The sequence below is a fragment of the Rhinatrema bivittatum genome, chromosome 1 (genome assembly GCF_901001135.1).
Source record: "Rhinatrema bivittatum chromosome 1, aRhiBiv1.1, whole genome shotgun sequence".
Taxonomy (NCBI): Eukaryota; Metazoa; Chordata; class Amphibia; order Gymnophiona; family Rhinatrematidae; genus Rhinatrema; species Rhinatrema bivittatum.
This window is the reverse complement of record NC_042615.1, coordinates 434,275,974-434,302,339: the sequence shown is the minus strand read 5'-3', so window position 1 is coordinate 434,302,339 and position 26,366 is coordinate 434,275,974. Positions and strand designations below refer to the sequence as shown.

General features: G+C 44.4%; 1 protein-coding gene across 1 annotated transcript in view; it reads right to left on the bottom strand.

Annotated features, from left to right (window-relative positions):
• SLC44A1 (solute carrier family 44 member 1) overlaps positions 1-26,366 on the bottom strand; it is a 353,381-nt gene that overhangs the window by 221,477 nt on the left and 105,538 nt on the right. The window contains exons 3-4 of the mRNA XM_029604664.1: positions 17,530-17,672; positions 12,461-12,597 (exon numbers count right to left, since the gene is read on the bottom strand). Of these exons, the coding sequence (XP_029460524.1) occupies positions 12,461-12,597; positions 17,530-17,672 (280 nt within the window). The remainder of the gene's footprint in view (positions 1-12,460; positions 12,598-17,529; positions 17,673-26,366) is intronic.

Below are 26,366 nucleotides of genomic sequence, written 5' to 3'. Positions count from 1 at the left end.
CTCCCGAATGGATATTAACTAGATTACAATATTGGATCATGGTTCAGTTGTTTGTGAGTTGAATCATTTTTCTAACTTAAAGTATCGGCCAGAGTGGAGGATGCTGAAATGGTTAATTCAGGATAAACAATTCAAAGCTTATTTGGTGAAGAAATGGGAAGACAGTGAAACAAATAATTGTGTCCATAAGGAGAACCCCATTTTATTCTGGGAGATGGCAAAAGTAGTCTTGAGGGGGGGATAATTAGCTACACAGTACACAGACAGAAGGAATTAGATAATGATATTCTAGCCCTAATAGAGTCACTTCAAAAATTGCATAGACGACTGGCCAGAGACCATAGCACCAAATTACGAAATGAATATTGGTCAATCTCCAAAATGTTAAATTGCATCAAAGGCCACCTCTTCCCTCACCAATCTACAACATACGTTTTTTGTATATGGCAATAAATTGGGAAGAATGTTGGCGAATGTGGTCAGATCTAGTCAGCAGTTAGCCTTTATTACACATATTCAGGGTGGCAAAGGTAAGTCGCTCACTTCTTCCACAGAAATTTGTCAGGCATTTAGGGACTATTATAAAAAATTATACACTCAGAGGTGTGATATGGTAAACCTGATCCAATGTTTGCAAAACATAAGCCTCCCCTCACTGATGATTCCTCAAGTGCAGGCCTTGAACAAACATTTTCATGTACAGGAGATCCAGCAAGCTATAAGGGAATTGAAGTTGCTGAAGTCTCCTGTCCGAATGAGTTAACGGCACAATTCTACAAAGCCTTACAGTTGAAAATTCCCCACGTTCTTAAGACCCTTTTTGACTCCATAGTACATCAAGGGAAAATGCTGGACTCTTTAAAGTGCCAACAGTCTTACCTAAGCTGGGAAAAGACCCTTTGATTACTTCATATCACCTAACTCTTTATTAAATTTGGACATTAAACTTTATGCTAAAGTGATTGCTAATTCAGGGTTTTATTTATGATGCTATCCATATTTTATACTCCAACCCTGAGACCATGGTTCAGGTTAACAATTGCTTTTCCGAGGCCTTCCCATTAACCAGAGGGACAAGACAGGGATGCCTGCTATCACCAATGTTATTCAATTTGACTCTCGAGCCACTGGTAAAAATGTTGGTTTGCTTAACAGATGAAGCTGGTGATTTGGCAAACTATCCCTTCTCTAAGGTCATTCTCTTTGCAGATGACATATTACTTTTTTTACCCAAAGCGAGAGAGTTTTTACCTAGAACTTTGGAACTATTTACTTGGTTTGGTAGTTTTTCAGGGTTGAAATTAAATCTGGATAAATCAGAGGTTTTGGATCTCACTGGTGCTTTAGAACCTGTTTGGCCTAACTTTCTTTTGCATTGGGCGGTAGATAAGCTAAAGTATCTGGGTATATATATCGACAGGGATCCCAAACAGTGGTATGCGATCAATGTTCCCCCTATCATTAAGAAGTTTAAGAAAACTTGCAAGAGGTGGATGCACTTTCCTGTCTCCTTTAAGGAGGCAGATAGCTCTTATAAAGATGATGCTGCTTCCAAAATTACTATTTTTATTGCAGATGACTCCATTAATACTCTCTAGGAAGGATATACTCTCGATTTCCAGGATTTGGCTGGCTTTTGTTTGGCAGCGGAGAAAACCTAGATTGCCCCAAGCTAACCTTATGACTCCCAAAGAGGAAGGAGGGGGAAATTTTCCTAATATTCGTTTTTACAATCATGCCTGTAATCTGCGCCAAGTGGGTGCTTGGCTGGGCATAAAGGATATTACTCTGATTTGGAGTTAGAGTGGGCACTGGTGGCCCCGATCTCTTTGCCCTATATTCTTCACATGTCACAGGCCGCTCTCCCAAGATATTTAAATACTTCTTTATGTATTAAAGCAGATAGAATGGCTTGGAGAATCTTAAGAAATAAACTGTCTTTACCTTGAGAGAAATCATTTCTGTTACCACTACGAGGTAATCTAGATTTCCCCCAGGGGAGGAGATAGCAATTTACAAAGAATGGGAGACAGTAAATAAAGTGCTGGTTTTACCATTTATTGATTTACAAGCTCGATCAATACATTATTTTACTTACTGCCTCTCTAATTTAGGGTTTCAACAACATCAGTATCTAGTTTTTCTACAACTCCGGAATTACATTAAAACCACCTTTCAATTACCAACAGTTCAATATACTTCCGGTCCTTTTCAAAGATTTTATGGGCTATGTGTGAGAACATAAGAAATTTCCATGCTGGGTCAGACCAACGGTCCATCAAGCCCAGCATTCTGTTTCCAACAGAGGCCAAACCAGGCCACAAGAACCTGGCAATTACCTGAACACTAAGAAGATCCCATGCTACTGATGCAATTAATAGCAGTGGCTATTCCCTAAGTAAACTTGATTAATAGCCATTAATGGACTTCTCTTCCAAGAACTTATCCAAACCTTTTTTGAACCCAGCTATATTTATTTATTTTATTTATTTAGGGGTTTTTATATACCGCAGTACGTAAAAATACATCACCGCGGTTTACAATAAACAATAATTAGCAACAGGCTTTACAGTTAACAAGTATTATAGATAACAGGCAGTACAGACAGTAAACCAAAAATTAATATAATGTTTTACATCCAATAATAAAATTCGGATTTTTCTAGAAATAATTTATGAACCAACCAAAACCTTAGCGCATAAAAGTCAATAATAGAGCTGATAGTAACCACCGTAACTAAATTGAAAAAAAAGGAATATTCTGTTATTTTAACACTAATAGAATTATCACAAACTGTGATGGTGCGGGACAGCGGGAAAGGATAGCAATTGGGTGAAAACAAATAGGGTGGAAGGGACAAGGAACAGGGAGTTAATGGGTAGAATAATAGATGGCATTTATGTTTAATCGTATATCATAGTGTGAAGGGGGAAGAATATTACATGGCGTTTCTGTTTAATCACTAACCACATCCTCTGGCAACAAATTCCAGAGCTTTATTGTGCGTTGAGTGAAAAAGAATTTTCTCCGATTAGTCTTAAATGTGTTGCTTGCAGACTTGCACTTTCTTCCCTGTACAAATACCTACATTCTATTTCAGTAATTACATTCGGGTCGATCCTGTAAGGCCGCGGTAATAACAGTGCGGCAGTGTCAGGCGCACCCTTCCTCCCCGCACGCACAGTTCTCTTCACTAACTCCCCGATACTCTCCTCTAATCGCTTGCAAATGCATGCCGCGGCTTTAAAGCGGTAGGGAAGGGTTTTACTGTATAGGCGCTTAATACAGCGCCTATACAGTAACCAGGGTGCGCTGGTACCTGTCATTTCAAATGTCATTTGAAATGACAGGCACCATGAAGTGAAAAAAAAAAATACCAAAATATGTAAAAACCTGAGTGTTCAAAAAAAAATATTTTTTAAATACCTGTCGGAGGGCCGCGTGGGTCCAGGCGGCTGGCGGGCGGCGGCGGGAGCCGGGTGGTCGCGTGTTAAATCTAGGCTGCGGGCGGGTGGGCGCCTGTTCCAGGCGGCGGCAGCAGCGGCGGGTGGACACGCGTTAGTTCGAGACGGCCGGCGGGCGGGCGGCGGCGGGTGGTCGCGTGTTAAATCTAGGCCGGGTCGCACAGGCGCGCATTCATTCATCCAGGCGGAGGAGCCGGCGGCGAAAGCAGCCGGCTCCGCCTGAATGAATGCGCGCCTGTGCGACCCCTGCGATTCGGCGCTCAAGGCAGTCACAGCATTCATTCACTGCCGGTGGGGGCTGCCGGGGCAGCCCCCACCGGCAGTGAATGAATGCGCGCCTGTGCGGACCCGGCCTAGATTTAACACGCTACCACCCGCCGCCCACCGACCGTCTCGAACTAACGCGTGTCCCCCCGCCGCCGCTGCCGCCTGGAACAGGCGCCCACCCGCCCGCGGCCTAGATTTAACACGCGACCACCCGGCTCCCGCCGCCGCCGCCCGCCGGCCGCCTGGACCCACGCGGCCCTCCGACAGGTATTTAAAAATTTTTATTTTTTTTTCTGACAGGTTTTGTGTGTCCCACATCATTACATTTTCTCGATCATCTCTGTATCGCTTTTTTTTTTTTAATTGTGTTTTATTGTTTTTGAGTGTCTTAAGCGGTGTCGATGGATTTGTTACTAGACTCACAGTCCTAACTCCTACTAGGGGGAGGCGGTAAACTAACACGTTACGGCCGCGGCATAACAGTGCGTTACTAATGAGATAACCTGAGCGCGCGTTACGGTATCGGAGGGAATAGCTAATTCCTTCATTATACAGCTAATTCGTTCATTTACATGCCGGGTGGGGAAGGGTTACGCGTCTGTTTTAAGAAGCGCTACGGACGCGCGAAACTGGAGACTGTATCGCTGGTTTGCTTTACACGTCCGAATTGTGCGCAGCGAGCTCGTTACAGACGAGAAATCTTCAAATGAATGTTACTGTATCGAGCTGATTATTAGCATCTTCGGTTCAAGCATGGGGGAGGGAGCTGTTTATCACTGAGGATGAGGACGATATGTTTGTATTTGTTCATGATCTGTATGTATCTTTACAAGTGATGTACAGAGAAATACAATTTAAAATCTTGAACAGAATGTTTTATTCTCCCCCTATCGGGCGTTCCGGGCTGGGATGACTCAGCATTGTAGGTATCTTACATGTGGTCACTTCGATGCGACCTTAAACTATTCTTTGTGGGGTTGCCCTATGATACAAACCATTTGGAAGGCGATTTTTTCTTTAATGGGCTAAGGGTGGTTGGTCACTCTGGAGAGCTCCGCCGAGGTATGCGAGCTAGGCAAAAAATTGAACACATCATGGATGGGCAAGGCAGGGGATCTTTTTGTATATAAAAGTTGCCTGGCTGGGAAGTAAAGTATATTATTAAATTGGTTGGGAGAATCTGCTCCTACAGTGACCCTGTGGAACAAGAGATTGTTAAACCTGCTATCCTTGGAATCACAGTCCGTTAAAACAAAACCCATCTACATGGTGAAATTTTTTCTAGCTATCTGGAAATCATTTATAAGGATTTTACCTGCAAAGATTCAATGAATGGCTCTTTGTAATGTCAATTCTTCTACTTTGCAATTTCAATCTATTGATTACCTGCACAGAGATCTTTTGTCAAACTGATAAACTCTATTGTGAAACTGTATCCTTACATGTGGAAACCTTATCTGACTATATGCATAAGTAGCTGTGTTATGTTAATAGGAGGAGTGAGATCTATCCATTAACCTGGGGCAGTATGTCTTGGTAGGTCTGGCTTCAGAGGCGGGATACTTGGAGAGGTTGATTGGGAAGGGGGGGGGGGGTTCTTTTTTTGTATCTATGTATCCTATGTTTTTGGGATCCAATTACTGTTCAGAACCCAATTTTGGGGTGTTTTTGGAAGTTCTAATAAAAATGTTAAAAAAAAAACCAAAATGTTGAACTATCTCCTTTTTAAAGGTTAGCACCAGCAGCCTGTTCCACCCAGGTTAAGGTGGAACACATCCTTTCAGAAAGATTCCCCTTTCCCAAAAGATTGGCCAGTTCCTTACAAAACTGAATTCTTCTTCCCTGCACCATTGTCTTATACAATCTGAGATCCTGGAGCTCGGTCTGCCTCTGGGGCCCTTGTATGGATCAGGGGCCATTTCAGAGAATGCAACCCAGCAGTATCTGGATTTCAGCTTTCTACCTAAAATCCTAAATTTGGCTTCTAATCTCCCTCCCACATTTTTCTATGTCATTGGTGCCACATATACTATGATAGCTGATGCCTCCCCAGCACTTTCTAAAATCCTATCTAGATGACAAGTGAGGTCCACCACCATAGTTACAAGCAGGCAAGTTGACAGGTGATCCTCATATCCATCAGGCACCCAGCTATCTACATTTCTAATAATCAAATCACCAACCATGATGGTCTACCTAACTCTTCCCTCCTAGGCAGCAGCCCTGGGTGACTATTCCTTGGTGCGAGAGAACAACGTATCAACTGGAGAGCAGGTGCTTGCTATAGGATCACTTCCTGCTACACCAGGGTTAGAGATGGGATTTGGCTACTGTGTTCCTGAAGGTCTCCTCTGCTCTTCCAGATCTGCTATGCTAACCTCCAGAACGAGGAGCTCTTTGCACCGGGTGCACACATACAACCTCTCACCAGCAGGAGCTCTTTGCACCGGGTGCACACATACAACCTCTCACCAGCAGGCAAAAAATCATACATGTGAAACTCAATACAGAAGAATGGAAAGAACCCCCCCCCCCCCCCCCCCGCTGCTGGACTGCTACCTTTATCTTAATTTTGTTGAGTTCTTAGTTAAGTTGCTAAGGGAGTAGGAATGCATAAATTAGAGTCCTTTATTTTTATTGGTGTATTCTCTATTAATCTGGTAGTGTCTTGCAAGGGGATAATTAAAATCTTGATAAGGGCTAGAATAAGCCTGTTTTTTTTTTTCTTTAAAGATAAAAGCCCAGCTGATTTTTTATGTGACAGTGTCTCTTGCCTGTAAATCAAAGGATAAGCAAGGGGTGGGAGGGAGGCAAAGACAGACACTAGAATTAGCTAACTTTGGCTTGCTTTTTATTACAGGCACACATACACTGAAGAATATACCTCATTATTTCACCTCTCTCCAAAACTAAGTCCGAAAATTTTCCAAAGTAATACTTACTGACCCTCTTCAGCCACCAGCAAGATTATGTTCTCCTCTCAAAGCTTCCACATGTTTCTCTTTTTTCATGAATTTGTTCAAGGCCCTTAGGTCTAGAATGGGACAGAGTCACCCTGTTTTCTATGGAATCAGGAAATACTTATGTAGAACTCCCGCCCTTTTTGCTTTGGTGGAACAATCTTGACTGCTCTGGCCATCAAGAGTGAGGAGAACCCCTTTAGAAGTAATTCCTTAAAGCAACGAGTGACCCTCAACTGAGGTCTGAGACTAATATGATGGGAGACCCATTAGATCTAATGTACCCTTTTCTGATGATGCTGACCATCCACATATCCAAGGTGTTACCCTGGACCACCGGTTTATGTAAAATTGTTTCACCCTGAATAGAAGGTCCTCTGGCACAGGTACCAGGATCCTAGCTATGTTCTCTGCGATCCAGTCAAAATCCTCTCTCAGGTGTCAATAGGGTTACTGTCTGGGGCTTAGAGACATCTTTTGCCTAGGATGGGCAGTAGTTTAGAACTCACTCCCAGCCTTACTGAAGTCTATAGAATCTGACAAATTGTTTAAGAAAAGGCATACATTTGTAAGCAGACATTTGAACCAGAAGTATAAACTTTGTGCAGAGTAAACTCTTTGTGCAGCTATACTTTGCTATGCTGGAGTGATGCAGGCCTGAACATATTTATTTTGTGTATGTACCGTATTTTCTGGCATATAAGACGAGTTTTAACCCCTGAAAATCTTCTCAAAAGTCGGGGGTCGTCTTATACACCGGGTGTCGTCTTAGGGGCGGATTTTAAGAGCCCTGCTCGCCTAAATCCGCCCAAATCCGGGCGGATTTAGGCGAGCAGGGCCCTGCGCGCCGGTGAGCCTATTTTACATAGGCCTACCGGCGCGCGCAGAGCCCCGGGACTCGCGTAAGTCCCGGGGTTTTCTGAGGGGGGCGTGTCGGGGGCGGGCCCGAACCGCGCGGTGTTTTCGGGGCGTGTCCGGAGCGTTCCGGGGGCAGGCCCGGGGCGTGGTTATGGCCCGGGGCGGTCCGGGGGCGTGGCTGCGCCCTCCGTACCCACCCCCAGGTCGCGTCCCGGTGCGCAAGAGGCCCGCTGGCGCGCGGGGATTTACGCCTCCCTCTGGGAGGCGTAAATCCCCCGACAAAGGTAAGGGGGGGTTTAGACAGGGCCGGGCGGGTGGGTTAGGGCAAAAGAAAGTTCCCTCCGAGGCCGCTCCGATTTTGGAGCAGCCTCGGAGGGAACGGGGGTAGGCTGCGCGGCTCGGACCGGCTATACAAAATCGATAGCCTTGCGCGCGCCGATCCAGGATTTTAGCGGCTACGAGCGTATCTACTAAAATCCCGCGTACTTTTGCTGGCGCCTGATGCACCAGCAAAAGTACGCCTATTCGCGGTATTTGAAAATCTACCCCTTATAGCGCAAATAATTACCGCATTTTTCGCTCCATAAGACGCACTTTTTTCCCCCAAAAGTGGGGGGAAAATGTCTGCATTTTATGGAGCGAATATAAAAAAAAAAAAAAAAATCTAACAAAACCCCCCACCCTCCTGACCCCCCCCCCAGACCTGCCAAAAGTCCCTGGTGGTCCAGCGGGGGTCCGAGAGCGATCTCCTGGACTTGGGCCGTCGGCTGCCAGCAATCAAAATGGCGCAGAAGGCCTTTTGCCCTTACTATGTCACTGGGATCGACCAATGGCAGCGGTAGCCCCTGTGACATAGTAAGGGCAAAGGGCCGTCTGCGCCATTTTGATTACTGGCAGCCGACGGCCCTTTGCCCTTACTATGTCACAGGAGCTACCGCTGCCATTGGTCGACCCCAGTGACATAGTAAGGGCAAAGAGCCGTCGGCGCCATTTTGATTGCTGGCAGCCGACGGCCCAAGTCCAGGAGATCGCTCCCGGACCCCCGCTGGACCACCAGGGATTTTTGGCAGGCCTTGGAGGGGTCAGGAGGGTGGGGGGTTGTATTTAATTAATTTGGCAGGTTTTGGAGGGGTCAGGAGGGTGGGGGGTTGTATTAAATTTGGCAGGTCTTGGAGGGGTCAGGAGGGTGGGGGGTTGTATTTAATTTGGCAGGTTTTGAGGGGGGTCAGGAGGGTGGGGGAAGCTGAGGAATTAGTTTTAAAGGGTCAAGGTGGGTTTTTTGTTATCGGCTCGGGTGCAGCTGATAAAAAAAAAAACAAAACCCGATCGGGCCGGATGAAAAAAAAAAAAAACACGATGTGAATCGGAACCGGAATCAGAACCGATTCCGGTTCCAATTCACATCTCTATTACCGGTACCTCCTTCTCTGCCTCTCAGATCTCGCACATGCACGTCTGCGCCGCTTCACTGCAGTCCTCAGGAGTGAGATCCGAGAGGCAGAGTAGGAGGTACCGGTAATAGGATACAAGGGTGGGCCAGAGGGATGCGTTACCGCTCTGATAGTCTTGGAGACAGGGAGGGCTGGGCAGGCAGGGAGAGCTGACCAATCCAAGCAGGATTTGTATACAAGAACCATCCAATCGCCGGTAAGGGACATCGCTGGGTACTGGTATACTGGGTACCACATACAGTATGGTTATGTAGTGACATAGAAGGGTAGTCTTATACGGCGAGTATATCCCAAACTCTATATTTTAACTGGAAAAGTTGGGGGTAGTCTTATACGCCCAGTTGTCTTATACGCCAGAAAATACGGTAGTTTGTTTTGATTATTAAATTATGGATATTTTATGCTCCCTGAACTATAGAGTTTGCAGGTAATAAGTATTTTAATAATATTTAACTCCTTACGCAGCAAGGCATTTTGTGTACAAAAAAGTATGTGAATATAATTGCATTTTGGTTGGCGCTCTTGCATGTAAATTTAATGGTAAAGGCATTAGCTATTACCCCAGCAATGAAGAAAGGTACATAGGCTTAACCCAATTTTTCTTAGCACTTTTCTCTCTGAGGTTGTATCTGGAGTTTTGAGGTGCTGGGTCATATATTCAGGTTTTATGCACAGAAAACATGGCTTTGTGCACAAATCATATTTCCACAACTTTAGGATGGTCCTCCAGGCTACCCTATTTTCCAAGATAGACTACTGCAATGCCCTCCTGCTGGGACTCCCCACTTCTACCACTAAACCCCTTCCAGATGCTTCAGAATGCTGCCACCAGAATTCTGACAAACTCCAACAGAGGAGATCACATCACGCCCATTCTCAGGAATCTCCACTGGCTCCCTATAAGCTTCAGAATCCTGCATAAGTCCCTCACCATTATTCACAAGACCATACACAATCAGCACTCACTCGACTTTCATATCCAGTTATGGCTGCACACTTCTATAAGACCTATAAGAGAGGCCTATATAAAGGAACCCTCCACACTCCCACCTCCAAATCCACCCTTCGTATATCCACCAGGGAAACGGGCCTTCTCCACTGCGGGGCCATCCATCTGGAATACCATGCCGCCAGACCTCAGACAGGAACCCTGCCTGTTGACCTTTAGGAAAAAACTCAAGACCTGGCTGTTCCATCAAGCCTTCTCATAACCTGATCCTTTCTCTCATAATCCCTCCCTCATCCCCCCCTTCCTAATTCCTTGTTCCTGGAAAGTCACAACCTTATCCATTTGTTAATTCCCCTCCAGTACTGCCACTGCATTGCATTGTAACCACCCTTATTTTCTTGTATATAAGTTCTATATTATTTATAGAGTGTTCTATATGTGATCCATGGCACATCCAGTACTTCCCTTGTTAAACTTATAGTGTTAAACCTCTGTCATCTGCTCTCTCAGTTTCCCATAACCCCTTGTTTATTGTAACTTATCTTCTTCGTTATTGTTAATGTTATAATACCCCTGTTCCATGTAAACCGATATAATATATGTTTCATGAATGTGGATATATAAAAGAGTTAAATAAATAAAATAAATAAAATATTATTTGTGTGTGCTAAGTATTTCTTTTACATATATTTTTGGGTGTGTTATGTTTTTTCTTTTGTTGGAGGAGCAGCCCAGCAGTGAGAGCAGTGGCCTACAAACCAGGGAAACTAGGGTTCAAACCTGGCTGTTACTCCTTGTGACCTTGGGCAAATCACTTAACCCTGAATTGCTTCAGGTACAGAGTGTGAGCCCTGAGGTACATTGCTAGCATGCAGTTTGTGTAGGAATCTATATAGCAGCTGGCTTGTTCTGTTTTTCTAATAGGATGTGCATTGGTGTAATATTTGTGGTGACACCTTTTTCATAGGAAAGATTGTTACTGTTTGAGTGCTGGTAGTTAGTGTTGTTTTGGTATGGGAGGTTTACTATATAGTAACTAATTCAGTTTACTCATGGCTTTCTGAAGGCCAAGCCCACCCAACATGTGTTACAATACGTCTAATGTCACATGGGTTCTAAGTGCCCTTTTTGAAGGGTTTTCTAGTTGACAGCACAGCAGTACATGTAAAAATAATATACATGCTGTTGTAAATGATATTTTTACCTCAGAAGACTGTACTTTGAATGTTCTTTTTCATATTTATTTATTTTAAATTCTTATATACCGACATTCCTGTAAAGTATACAGATCATACCGGTTTACATATCAAATCAGTAATTATAAATATATTAATTTTATCAGCATGTCAGCAGAATTCTTTGTCTTATCAGTGATCTGGATTTTTGTATTCAGAATATCTCATTACCTCTCAATACAGTTGCTTGGTGGTATGGTATCCTTCATGATATAGTTATCTTATTTGAGGGGTTTAGCTACTATCTGGGCTGTGGATTTGGGGGCACCTTTTTCCCCAATACTGACTTACAGGGCGCTCCATCTCCTTGCATAAACTGACTTTGGATATTTATACTAAGGAAACAGTTTAAAATATTGTATACAGCATTTCTGAAAAGTGTCAGAATATAAACTATACTTTTTTGATTCAGAAGTGTGTCATAAATGTCATTATCTAGGCTGGTTCTTACATGCTTTTTTGTGGTGTCATAAAATTTGGCCATTTTGGCAGAAGGTTCAGTTTAGGGTAGAGGCCATTTTGGAACAGAGCTTCAGTTTACTATCTTGCTTTTCATGATAGGGGTGGATACTACAGTAGGAATTTTAATGTCACAGAAGAGTGATTCCTCTACCTGGCAATGTTGTTGGGAAATAGGCAATATTTTTAGCCTGGATAGGGAATTATTATCTATTTCTTCCTGGGAACAGCTTATGATGAATTCTTTTTAAAGAGACTATTTTCGTTTATGGCCAGGGAACTTGGCTGTCACAGATTATAGCATCTTTTGTAGCACTGCACAAGTAATCGGATAGAAATGGGTATTCTGAGTGGGTATGAATGTGAGGGTGAATGTTGGTCACTGGCCTGTGAGATTGCCTTTCTGGGTGGGTTGAATGGATTCTGGATGGAGGTGGAAAGCATTAAAATAAACTTGTTTCAAGAGCCTATTGCCTTGTTTTTGACCTTATGTGCACATCTCTGTATTTGAAGGGCTTTGGCTGTTCTTTTGTGTCTGTCTATTTGTGAGTCTCTTGAATTAACCTTTCATTTAAAAAAAAAACAAAAAACCAAAAAACACAGGGGAAAAAATCCCTAAGGTAACTGCAAATGAAAGCGTAAGGTACTAGAATCCCAGCTCTAGATCCAACTGAACTGGAAGAAAAGGAAAAAGAAGGAACTACTAGATCAACAAAGAGATAATGATAATATCTAAAATTCAATTTATACCAGTAGATACTCAAATGTACTTGACTTGGCACTGAGACGTGACAAGATGGTAAAACTTGAGCCTTACCATTATTTTCTGCAAACTTCTTAACATCCGCTAGTGTGTTCAACTCTTGTCTCGGGCATGCTGATACACATAGGGCAAGAGACTTAATCTTTTGCTGTACCAGGTCTATGTGGCAAGGATCTAAAAAGAACACATACCTATAAAAGAAACAAATAAATCATCTTAAGAGAAGGTCATTGGATTACCAAAACTAGATTCCATCCAGCCTGTTCATTGCAATGAATTTGTATGCACCTGCTTCCTTGCAACACTCTGGCTTATTACAGGTTCTGATAGCACAGTTCACAAACTGACCATATATTTAAATTTTGAACTTATCAAAAAAGAAATAAAATAAAAAAACCCTTCAAGATTATTTAGGCAGGAAGTGTGTGCTTGCGAGCATGCTTCCAGAATGTAAGTAGTTTCAAGGGCCCAAACAAGAATTAAATTTATTATTTATATTCCACCTTTTGCACTTTTTTCAGTGCTTCAAAGTGGATTACAGTCAGGTACTGGAGGTATTTCCCTATCCCCAAAGGACTTACAATCTAACAGGCCGATACAGTACAGTGCGCTCCAACGGAGCGCACTGTTAACTTGCCCTTGGACGCGCGTTTTCCCTTACCCCTTATTCAGTAAGGGGCAGAAAACGCGCGTCCAACCCGCGGCACCTAATAGCGCCCTCAACATGCAAATCCATGTTAATTGCCCTATTAGATATGCGCGCGGGATACAGTAAGTAAAATGTGCAGCCAAGCCGCACATTTTACTCTAAGAAATTAGCGCCTACCCAAAGGTAGGCACTAGTTTCTGCCGGCACCGGGAAAGTGCACAGAAAAGCTGCTTTTCTGTGCACCCTCCAACTTAATATCATAGCGATATTAAGTCGGAGGTCCCGAAGGGTGTAAAAAGTAAAAAATAAAAAAAATAAATTAAATTTAAATTGGGCCGGCAGCTGTCGGCATCCAGTTTCCGAGCCCATGGCTGTCAGTGGGCTCGAGAACAGATGCCGGCAAAATTGAGCATCGGCTGTCAAACCCGCTAACAGCCGCCGCTCCACCTAATTTACATACTGAACCGCGCGCATCGGAGAGGGGGAGTTTGTCTGCTCTCCCACGTTTTTACTGAATCGGCCCTTAAGTTTGTACCTGAGGCAAAGTGACTTGCCCAAGATCACAAGGAGCAACAGTGGGACTTGAACCCACTGCTCTAACCATTAGGCTACTCCTAGAAGAGGAATTTACCATTATTCAGAGAAATACTTATTATAACTCACTCAAGGGTGGGCCTGAGGATAAAAATACAGGTTGGATTTAATTAATTATTTTTTTGGCACTAATTCTGAAGTGTTTTTTTTTAGGATTATCTTGTTTTACTCGTACTTTGCAGTTCAGCACCATTTTGCTGCAGGGACTGACTAATGGTGTCTTTTTGACACAGTAGAACTAAAGGAATACAGCTTCTTGGTATTTTGAAACAGCCAATAAATGTCACTGATAAATGTAAAAGGGAAGTCTATTTCAAAGCACTGCAGAGTTTGAGACCTTTCCTTTAAAGGAAATCTCAGGAAAAGGATCTCCCTCTCAAAACACAATTCATACATACACATTATCAATTAAAATAATAATAATGCTGGGAAACAAGCTGTACCATTAAGAGTGAGGAAATTCAATAGGAAGGATCAACTCTGAGTGCTCTTACGGGAGGGGGGGGGGGTTTCAGCTCCTCCCCAACACACACACACACACAAATCACAGAATGGAGTTCTTGTAGGGATAAATCACAAGGAGTGCTGTCAGCAATCTATCACAGGAACTCTAGAATAGCTCTTTTGTCAAGGCAGTTATCTCCAAATTGGGTTTCTTTGTGCATAGCATGACTGAAATGAATCTCACTTGTAAGCCAAGCTATGCTGAGTATGATCTCAATCTCTCAAGTTTAAGGCTAGTGCCCTTCTTAAAACTTGCATTGTGCCAAAGAACACTGCTCTGGAGCTCATATGGTCTAGTACATAAAGGCAGTATATCAAGGAACATTTGGAAACTCGTTAATTAGGTCAGTGGCACTCAAGATAATTGGAACTATTTCTATATTTTTCTGCCACATTGTCTGTTTCTGACTGCATATATAATACAGAATAGTAATCTGGTACTGACAATTCTATTATAGCAATGCTGTTCTTACCCTTTATATTACATTTCAGGTCATAAAGGGTACTACCATGCCCAATTTTCAAACATGAAGATTTGTATTGGTTGGAATGGGAATGTCTCATAAGAACATAAGTTATGCCATACCGGTTCAGACCAAAAGGTCCATCAAGCCCAATATCCTGTTTCCAACAGTGGCCAACCAAGTCACAAGTACCTGGCAAGTACCCAAGCAGGCCATCTCCTGCCTCTGCATCAATAAGGGGCCTGTTCCAGCACAGCTCTGTGCCTATGGCACAGATGTCTTCTTTGGCTCTGAAATGGGTAACCCTGAAGAGGATTCATTGCACAATTAGAGTGTTCTTCATGGTGCCACATCAAGTACCATAGGCTTCCATGTCCTGCTCAACCCCCGACTTGAGGAGAACCTAGGAATTGGTGCCACAGATGGGGAACCTTCCTGTACCTACGAAACAGAGCTGGGGAGGATTCTCATCTTGACTTCTTACATCGAGAAGCTGATGCCATCTCGCTCCTAGCCAAGGAAGGGCTCTGCTACCCAGTGTTGTGCCAAGGCTTGGGGATCTTCTCTACCAGCACTTTAAGGCCTCCATCTTCTAGAAGCAATGCTCCTGTACCCTGGGACAGCTGTAGGAGTTGGAGGAGTCATTGTTGAGGCTCAAATAGAGCTAACAGATGTCATGCGAACCAGTGATGGGTATTCAATGCCCACACGGCATTGAACGCAGGCTAGTTAGCCTTGGATTTGTTTTTTGAAGAACTTAAACGTTCTATTTGAGCGGCTGCAGATGCAGCGATAAAAATCAAGTGGAGAAAAAAAGCAGATAAGACTATTTACAAGACCCAAAATAAAAAACCCAAGGAAGAGATACAGTATTAGGGGTGAAATTCTAAGCACGAAAGAAGAGCAGGATATGGGGGCGATTTTATCAAATGATCTTAAAATGACCAATCAGATGACTAAAGCGATGGCAAGAGCTGGAAATATGCTTGACTGCATAGGGAGAGAAATGTTCAGCAGAAAAAGGGAGGAGATATTGCCCCTATAATAGGTCCCTGGTGAGACCTCATTTGGAATAATTGTGTACAGTTCTGGAGACCGCACCTTCAAAAGAATCCAAACAGGCTGAAGTCAGTACAGAGGGAGGCTACTAAAAAGGTCAGTGGTCTTTGTTGTAAAGCATATGGGGATAGACAAAGATCTAAACATGTACATCCTAGAAAAAAGGCGAAATAGGAGAGGTATGAGAGACATTTAAATATCTCAAAGGTTTCCATGCACAGGAGGCGAGCCTCTTTCAATGGAAGAGAGGATCTAGAACAGGGGTCATGAGATGAGAAAGAAATGGGGAAGACAGGAGTAATCTTAGGAAATATTTCTTTATACAGAGGGGGTAGTGGATATATGGAATGACCTTCAAGTGAAGGTGGAAGAGACAAAAAGAATATCTGGATTAAAGAAATCATGTAATAAATACAGGGGATCTCTGAGGGAATGATAGGAATAATAAGGCTAAATAAATTGGATGGATGGGCAGACTAGATGGGTCATATAGTCTTTTTCTGCTGTTAAGTTTTATAAGTTAAGAATGATAGGGATAGCATTTGTGCGGTAACTCAGACTAATTGTGGGGCTCATGAGGCTGCTTATGTGGAACTTCCACACAAGCTCAGTAAAGTTTTTACTGAGCTCTGAGATCTGGGTCCACATTGCTAGTGGATATCATCATCCAGGGACAATGGCTAATTCATGCCTGCTTGTCAGAGAAATAGGCTGTTTTGCTTTGTCTCTCAATGGCACATTTTAAATACAGCAACAAGTAACTCATGGAAAACAAGAGATCCAACTGAGGGGCTTATTTATTAAAGATTTTCTCCCATTCTGAGTCTAAGGAGAAAATGCTTAGTAAATGATCTCCTGAGATAGATGTATAGCTGAAACAAATTCCGTACAAATCCACCCCATCACCCCCAACATAGGGTACAATATTTCCCAGTCACTTGCTTGCCAATGGCAATTGGACTTTCAGTCAGTGAGTGACTTGCTGGTGCTATCTTGGCCCTACAGAGGGATCGGTATATAAACATTAAAAATAAATAAAGGCCACAACAGTGGCAGGAAGAATGCCTCGCTTTCCTCAAGCATGTCTGCTCCTATCTCCTCCACTAAAATGGATAACTAATAGGCCACAGGAGGAGCTATGCCTAAAAGAAGCGTTTCATGCCTTCCTTGTGGGTATAGTGCTCTGCTAAACAGCACGAACAGGAAGGGGATAGAAAGAGAGAGAGTAAAGGAGGAAAGAAAGTGAGAGACAGAGCAAAGGGATGAAGGGAAAGAGAAGGAGCACACAAAGTGGTATAAGGTGGAGGAAGAGGATCTGGGGTGCAGATTGCTACCAGGAGGAAAGACTATGGAGAGGAAAGAGGTGCAGAGAGGAAAAAAAGCAAAGATGCGATGAGGAGGAAGAGGAAGAAAAAGGGAGGTGGGGAAAAAAAAAATCTAGCAGAGAAAGGAGGCAGGACATTATGCAGCATTTTCTAGGACACAAGAGTACCACATATTACCTTTTGTGCAGATAGGTGCCATCAACAAAGTGGGTCTTTACCTTAGCTTGCCGGTGACACCCATCTGCTGGAAATTTGCATCTGTGCTATTATGGCAGTAAGTACCAGAGAAGGCTAATTGATTTAACTACTCCCAACTCCTCCCTTCTTCCCCCCCCCCCGCCCCCCAACAAAAAAAAACCTTAGAATATGCAAATCTGTTGAGCATAAATATGTTTTGGGTTAGTGCAAATATGTTTTGGATTAGTGCAATTGGACTTGAAAATTCATGTCCTGCCATTGCCAGATTACATCAATGAACCAACAAGGCTATTTTGCTCCTTTTGTATTCCGCCATCCCTTTTTACTCACTTGCGGTTGGTATGATCTAGACCACTGTTGATAATTCCTTCCACTTTAGTGTTTTTCTGTCCACAGATATTTCCATAACTGTCATAGCCTGACACCAGTCTCGAGGCTGCTCCAGTAGCTATTGAAAAACCGCAAATAAATCCCTAGAATAAAGGAACAAAACAAAAAAAGAAAAATAGTGTTTAGTTAGCACTACAATGGCTTAATATGGTACATTTACAGGTCATGAGGCTAGAGGCTTGAAAAAACAAAACAAGCAAAAAAAAAAAAAACAAACAAACAAGGGGACAGATTTATCAAGAATTTCCTCCCTTTATTGCTCGGCTGTGGGAGGAGAGCGGTTTTCAGACATTTTCTGAGCTCGAGAGGGAGTTTAACCTTGATCTTGGATCCTGCTCTTCCTATTTACAGCTATGCCAAGCTCCAAGCTGTCGCTTAGTCCTTAAATGATAGGGAAAGTTATTTAAAAACTGTGGAGGCTCTAAGTTTATCATTATATTTTACCGAGAAATACTTTCAGCTAAGTATGGCAGCGAGACTCCCTCCTCTTTAACTGAGGATTGGAACGAGGATCTTGACATTCACTTGGACTCCAAGGCAGAGAGGTCTATTTGGGCCTCCATTTTTCACAGCTCTATCGGGCCGATACAGTAAAGTCCGCGGGAGAGCGGGCAAACGCCCGCTCTCCTGTGGGCGCGATTCAGTATGCAAATTAGGCCCGGCGGTAAAAACAGGTAAAAAGAGGCGCTAGGGACACTAGCGCGTCCCTAGCGCCTCTTTTTGGACCGGAGCGGCAGCTGTCAGCGGGTTTGACAGCCGATGCTCAATTTTGCTGGCGTCGGATCTCGAGCCCGCTGACAGCCAGGGGTTCGGAAACCAGACGCTGGCAAAAATTGAGCGTCCGGTTTTCGACCCGCGAGCAAATTTTTTATTTTTTTTTTTTAAACTTTTGGTAACTTTCGGGACCTCCGACTTAATATCGCCATGATATTAAGTCGGAGGGTGCACAGAAAAGCAGTTTTTACTGCTTTTCTGTGCACGTTCCCAGTGCCCGAAGAAATAGGTAGGCGCTAATTTCTGAAAGTAAAGTGTGCGGCTTAGCTGCACATTTTCCTTTCTGAATTGCGCGGGAATTCCTAATAAGGCCATCAACATGCATTTCCATGTTGCGGGCGCTATTAGGTTCGGGGGGGGGGGGGGGGGGGGGGGTGTTGCACGTGCGTTTTCGACCCCTTACTGAATAAGGGGTAACGCTAGCGCGTCAAAAACGTGCGTCCAATCGAGGGTTAACAGTGCGCTCCATTGGAGCGCACTGTACTGTATCGGCCCGTATATGCCTTAGGAGTGTGGTGCTCATGGTTAAACTGCTGCATAGAATGTACCATACTGCCTCCTTTTTTGCAAAAATGTTTCCAGATTGTAATCCATCCTGCTGGAGGGGTTGTGATGCGATAGTTATCTACATATGGGGTGGTACTACCAAGGTGTCTAGTACTTCTGGTCCCAAGCTGCACAGGAGACAGCCAATATTTTGGGCTTCCACATACACCTCAGACCTCTAACTGGTCTGCTTGCCCATTGGGATGGTTTACTTGTTCCAGTGAAATATAGACTCGGTAGATCAGCCATTTCTGACAGCATGTTTTACTATTGCTACTTTTTGGAAATTTAATCCATGCCTGAATTAGTGGAGGTCCCAGATTCACACTACTGTGAACCTAGAAAAGTTCAGATATGCTCTGGCTGGGAAAGGCTTTAAATAATCAACAAATCTGGGAGTTGTGTCATCAGTTTTATAATTTCTCCTGAAATTGTCAACTTACTGTTTGTGGTTAAGGGAGAGAATGACTCATTGAGCTAGATATGCACTTACATCAATGCTGTCACATTCTATACTCTTATTTATGCCTTGTCACTCTGTTGTTCTGCCTATATTGCCTTTATCTATAGTTTAAACTTGTATTATTGTATGCCCTGAAAAATTTGAAATAAAGAGTTTAAAAAAATGTTTTTTTTCTCAAATTCTGTGCCTACTAGATAAAACACACACCTGGGTAAATAAGACATTTTTATTAAAGTTTGCATATTTGTATAATAAACTTTACTGATGGAATTAATAATACACCCAAGATTCTCTCTTGTTCTGGAAAAACAAAAGTGATCAAGTCTGCAGGTCAATGAAGGCAAAACAGAATGTCCCATTTATATCCTCTCTGTTCCTTTACTATGAGGACGAACAGATGAAATTTGTCCACCTTTTTATGCTGAAGCTCTTACTGGGAAACCGCTGTAGCCCCCATTCCAGTCAGCTCTTGGGCATGGGGGAACATAGGGAGAGTCACGTACCACATAAGGCACTATGGACCTCATTTTCTGAAGTATCGCAGGCCTGCGATACTTCAGAAAATTGCGCTAATGGGGGGGGCGGGGCGGTCCTGCGCTAGCCGGCAGCGATCGCACCGCCGCAGTGCAATCGCGGCCGGTTTCGCACCCAATAGCGCCACCATAGAAGGTGTAGTTATTGGGTACGAAATAGGCAGCGAAAAGGCCCTTACCTTTTCGCTGTCCGCGCCGTCTTCGCGGAGTCAGCCCCGGTGACTCCCCGACTCCTCCTCTTCCAGGGCCGACTCCGCCCCGATTTAGGTAGTGCAGACGTGCGCTACCTTCGCAAGCCTGCGACAGCCTTGGAAAATAAGGCCCTATGGTCTCCTGGAGTTCCTACATTGGGGGGGGGGGGGGAATTCTTTTCAAGGGCCTTCTTCACACGAGGGATTCTTCTGTACTCAGTTGCAGAACGAAAATAAAAATAAAATTTACCAAACACACCACAAGAACGCCAAGTAAAATCCTTCACTGAAACTGATGGAAAGGTATAAGCAAGTTTGCTTACCATAAACAGTGTTTTCTATAGACGGCAGGATGAATTGGCCATGCTGACTGCGTGACATTATCCAAAAGCACGGGACAGAGTTGTCTCTTCAAGCTAGTTCAGCTTTGCTCTACTGGGCATGTGCTGCATGATTGCTTGTTGCTAGTTCTTCTCAGTTCTTTCCAAAGCTAAGAAAGTCTCTTGCGAAGGAGCTGACCAGGCAGGAGGGCAGGATAGCATGGCTAATTCATCCTGTCTACAGAAAACACAATTTATGGTAAGCAAGCTTGATTTTTTTTTTTTGTCGAAAAGCAGGCTGAATTAGCTATGCTGTCTGGGGAGTCCCAAGCTGAGAGTTGCTGCAGAGCTCTAATCTCATTTTCTTATTTTCTATCTTTTTTTTCTTTTCTTACAACCCAGACTCCTATATGGTCAGCCATTAGTTATTCGCCATCTGATTTAAGATTGCTTGGCTCTACGCACTGTCGGAGGCCAGTTTGCCTAGACAGTCAATGAGATGTGAAGGTATGAATTGAAGACCACATTGCCATTTTGCAGATTTCTTTGAATGGGTTCACCAATGAGAATGCAGTTGCGCATACTTGGGGCCCTTTTACAGAACGCTACAACTGCAGAGAATGTAAGCATAGCAGAGTTGTATAATAACAGGTAATCCAGTTGGCCAAAGACTTCACTACTGCTACACCTAATTTATTGGGATTATAGGAAATGAATAATTGGGATGATTGCCTTTGGCCTTGCGTTCTGCATTTATAATAAGCCAAAGTCTTTTACAATTTATCTCTTTCATGCCTGTGAGGTTTAGGATAAAAGGCAGGAAGTGTGATCAATTGATTAAGGTGAAAGGTAGACTATTTTCAGCAGAAATCTTGGATGTATACGAAGTACCACTTTATCATGGAAAAATTGCAGATATTGTGGAAAATGAACTAAAGCATGAAGTTTACTTATCCATCTTGTAGATGTTATAGGATCCAGAAATAGGACCTTTCATGTAAAGAACTATGGACAGTGTCTCCATAGGCTCAAATGGTTCCTTCATCAAAGCCTTTAAAATCATATGTCCCACGGTATTGAGAACTTCATAATTGCCGGGCAAATTCGAATGAAACCTCTCAGGAAGAGAGATCAGAGAATACATTGAGATAGATGCTTTGTTATCTCACTTGTGATAGGCCACAATGGCACTCAAGTGCTCTCTAACTGAGGACGTCACCAGTCCTGATTGGGACAGATGGTTTAAATATGAAAGCAATTGTTGAGGCTCACAAGAAAAGGGGTCAAAGTTAGCAATGCACCAGGTCGAATAACGATTCGATTTGAAAGTAAACAGAGTTGCTTACCTGTAACAGATGTTCTTTGGGGACAGCAGGAGCCTCACACATGGGTGACATCATCAGATGGAAGCCCAAAGTGGAAAACTTATGTCAAAGTATCTAGAACTTTGACTAGGCACACTGAGCATACCCAGCATGCCCTATACCACAAGTCCACGCGGAGTCCCTCTTCAGTCTCATAACATAGAATTAAGGTTAAAATAAAATAGGAGAAAGCCAACTCTGTGGGGAGGCGGGCGGGTTTCATGAGGATTAACATCCTGTTGTCCACAATGTAAGCAACTATGTTTTCTCCAAGGACAAGCAGGGTGGTAGTTGTGAATCCCTAACTACAGGCTGCTCCCCAATACAAAATGTTGTGCCAGTGGGCACAACACCTCTGGTGCTACTGGTAACAAAGGGGGAGAGAGCCTGACGGGCACTAGATTGGGAGAGTTGGGTTCTACACTTCAAAAAGTTCTCAAGAACAGAATGGCCGAACCTACTGTCGCGTCAGCCAACCCTACCCAGACAGTAATGGGATGTGAAATGTGTGGAGAGAACTCCTTGTCACAGCCTTACATAAGAACATAAGAAATTGCCATGCTGGGTCAGACCAAGGGTCCATCAAGCCCAGCATCCTGTTTCCAACAGAGGCCAAAAACAGGCCACAAGAACCTGGCAATTACCCAAACACTAAGAAGATCCCATGCTACTGATGCAATTAATAGCAGTGGCTATTCCCTAAGTATAATTGATTAATAGCCATTAATGGACTTCTCCTCCAAGAACTTATCCAAACCTTTTTTGAACCCAGCTACACTAACTGCACTAACCACCTCCTCTGGCAACAAATTCCAGAGCTTTATTGTGCGTTGAGTGAAAAAGAATTTTCTCCGATTAGTCTTAAATGTGTTACTTGCTAACTTCATGGAATGCCCCCTAGTCCTTCTATTATTCGAAAGTGAAAATAACCGAGTCACATCTACTCGTTCAAGACCTCTCATGATCTTAAAGACCTCCATCATATCCCCCCTCAGCCGTCTCTTCTCCAAGCTGAACAGCCCTAACCTCTTCAGCCTTTCTTCATAGGGGAGCTGTTCCATTCCCTTTATCATTTTGGTTGCCCTTCTCTGTACCTTCTCCATCGCAACTTGCAGATCTCCTCTACGGGAACTGCTCGCAAGTGGGCCACAGATACTGCCATGGCTCTCACAGGATGAGCCTTGACATGGCCCCCAAGATGCAGTCCCGCCTGGGCATAACAGAAGATGCGATCTGCTTGCCAATTGGATATTATCTGTTTGCAATGGCAACGTCCTACCTATTCTTATCAAAAGAAACAAAAAAGTTCAGGGGACTGTCTGTGGATTTCTGTCCATTCCAGATAGAAGGCTAAAGCTTGCTTGCAGTCCAAACTGTGCAGTGCTTGTTCACTTTCATGCAAATGGGAACTGGGAAAGAATATTGGCAGGATGATTGACTGGTTAAGATGGAAATCAGTCACCACCTTCAGCAGGAACTTAGGGCATGTATGCAAGACAAACCTGTCATGATAAAACTTAGTATAAAGTGGATAAGTAACTTTGGCCTGGAGTTCACTAATCCTGCGAGCTGAAGTGACTGCCACCAAAAATGTAATCTTTCATGTCAAATACTTCAGGTCACAGGTATGCAGCAGCTCAAACGGAGCTTTCATCAGCTGAGCTAACACCACGTGGAGGTCCCAAGACACAGAAAGTGACCTTAAGGAAAGCTTCAACTGAAGCAGGCTCTGCATGAAATGTACAACTATAGGCTGTACAGAGATGTGCCATTTGCACTCAGATGAACTCTAATGGAAGGTTTTCAAGCCAGCCTCGGATAGGTATAGAAGGAAATCAAGCAATTTTTTGAGAGGCAGGAGAACGGATCTAAGGTCTTCTGCTCACACCACACGGAAAACTTACTCTACTTCAGTCTATAGAACTTTCTAGTGGAAGGCTTTCTAGAAGCCACCAGAACTCGAGACATCTTCAGAAAGATCAAGCGGCTGCAGAATCAACCTCTCAACATCCAGGCTGTGAGCGACAGGGCCTGGAGACTGGGATGCCACAGCCTGCCCAGAGCTTGCATGATAAGTTCTGGGGAAGTCCCCAGACTGATCGGTTTCCATATGGACAGTTCCCGCAGGAGTGAAAACTAGACCTTTCTGGGCTAATGAGGGCTATGAGGATCACAGTCACTCTGTCCTTGCAAAGTTTCAAGATAGTCTTTGCCACTAAGGGAATCAGAGGATACGCAAACAGAACACCCTTGACCCAATGACGAGCAAGGGCGTCCAAGGCTGGTTTGCAGAACCGAGGGAGCAGAACAGAGGCACCTTCCTGTTGCAGGGGGATGCGAACAGATCTCTGGGTTTCTCCAGAGGCGAAATATCCAATTCGCTAACCCTTGTCCAGGGATCACTCATGGGGTCTGAAGGCTCAAATCAACCTGTCCACTACCACATTCTCCATACCAGCCAGGTACATGGACCTGAGCACCATTCCGTGGGACAGGGCCCACAACCATATCTGGACTGCTTCCTGACATAGGAGGTACGATCCCGTGCCTCCCTGCTTGACAACATATCATATGGATACCTGGTTGTCGGTCTGGATTAGGACAACTCTGTTCGACAGCCGATCTCTAAAAACCCATAGCACATACTTGATCACTCGAAGCTCCAGGAAATTGATTTGCAAGAACTTTTCTGAGCGGATCAAAGACCCTGGGAACCAAGCCCATCTACATGAGCACCTCACCCCAGGATAGATGTATCTGTCGTTAGGACAATTTGAGTGGGGAGACTCCGAAACGAGATCCCCTGTTCCAGATTGGAAAGTACCCTCCACCAGGATAATGAGTTCTGGAGAGATGAGGTGCCTCGGATGAAATCCTGGAGGCTCTGCGTGGCCTGGCACCACTTGACTTCAGGGTTCATTGGGCTCTGTGCATGTGTAAACACGCCAAGCAAGCAACAAGGAAGGTTGTGGCCACATGGCCCAAACGCCTCAACATGTGCCAGGCCAACACCTGCTGGTTCTGTTGAATCTCAGCTACAATAGTCGCCACGGTGAAAGCCCTCAGCATGGCAGAAAGGCCTTAGCCTGAGCTGTGTCCAGCAGGGCTCCCATGAAGTCAAATTGAGGTGACGGGCTGAGATGGGATTTTGGGTAGTTGAGAACGAACCCTAGTGACTCCAACATCCAAATGATCACACACATGGATCCGATGTTCCCTGCCTGAGATGTGCTCTTGACCAGCCAATCTTCCAGATACAGGGAAAACATGCAATCCCAGACATTTTGTGAAGACCTGTAGGGCAGACACGAGCCCAAATGGCAACATATGGTACTGGAATTTCTGTGTTCCCACCACAAATCGGAGATGCTTCCTGTGACCTGGGAAGATCTCGATATGAGTGTATAGCCAGTTCCCTTTTTCCAAACCGGGGGCTCAAAGTGCCCAGGGAAACCATATTGAACTTTTCTTTTTTTTTTTTAGTAACTTATTCAAGGGCCCTTAGGTCTAGGATGGGACAGAGTCCTCCTGTTCTCTTTGGAATCAGGAAGTACCTGGAGTAGAATCCCCGCCCTCTTTGCCCTGGTGGTACGGGCTCGACCTCTCTGGCCGTTAAGAGGGAGGAGCGCTCCGCTTGTAGTGCCTCCTGATGAACTACTGGCCCCCAATGTGGGCCGGGGGGGGGGGGGGGGGAATTTGGCATGACATCCAATTCAATTGGTACCCTTGGCAGACAATGGACAGAACACCCACTGGGGTCCAAGGTTACAATGGGCCACTGGTTTTCAAAGAACCGCAGCCTGCCCCTGACCAGAAGACTCATTGTCCTGGGTACAGGCAAGTGACTTACGCTCCTTATCGCCAGTCAAAACCGTGTCCCCAGAGTTGACTGAGGAGCTGGCTGTAGTTTGGGGACTCTCTGCTGCCTGGGACGGCCGAGAGAGAGCCCTGAAGGTGTTGACGGAAGTGAGGTGGCGGAGGATAATACTTTCTCTGGCTAAAGACTTCCTTGGCCCCGGTCTCGACAGTCTCCTGGATGAAGAGGGTGGGTCCGGAGTACTGATGGAGAGTTGTTGGAAGGTCTTGTGGTGTTCCCAAAGTTGGGCCACATCATTGCTCATCCTATCTCCGAAGAGATTTCTCCAGTACCCAGCATTTCAGTGAAGTGTTCCTGTACCTCCAGTCGGAGATCAGAGGACTGCAGCCATGCCATTCTGTGAGTGCTGATTTCCGCTGCAGAGACTCTCAATGCCATTTTAAAAGCATCGTAGGTCACATGGACCTAGTGTTTTCCACATTCCAGACTTTTGTGCACCAGTGACATGGAGGGTGTCTTGCTGTTGAGGCAGCTGCTCAGCCACTTCCAGATGTCCCATGAGTACTGGCTCAGTGTAAAGCTGGTAGGCAGTGATGCGGGCAATAAGCATGGAGCCTTGGAACATGTTTCTCCCAAGAACATCCATTGTTTTGTGGTCCTTTACCGAGGGCGCCGAGGAATGGGTCCAAGAGCACTTGGCCCTCTTGAAAGCGGATTCGACCACTACTGACTGGTGAGGCAGCTGACGCTTATCGAATCTGGCAGCCTT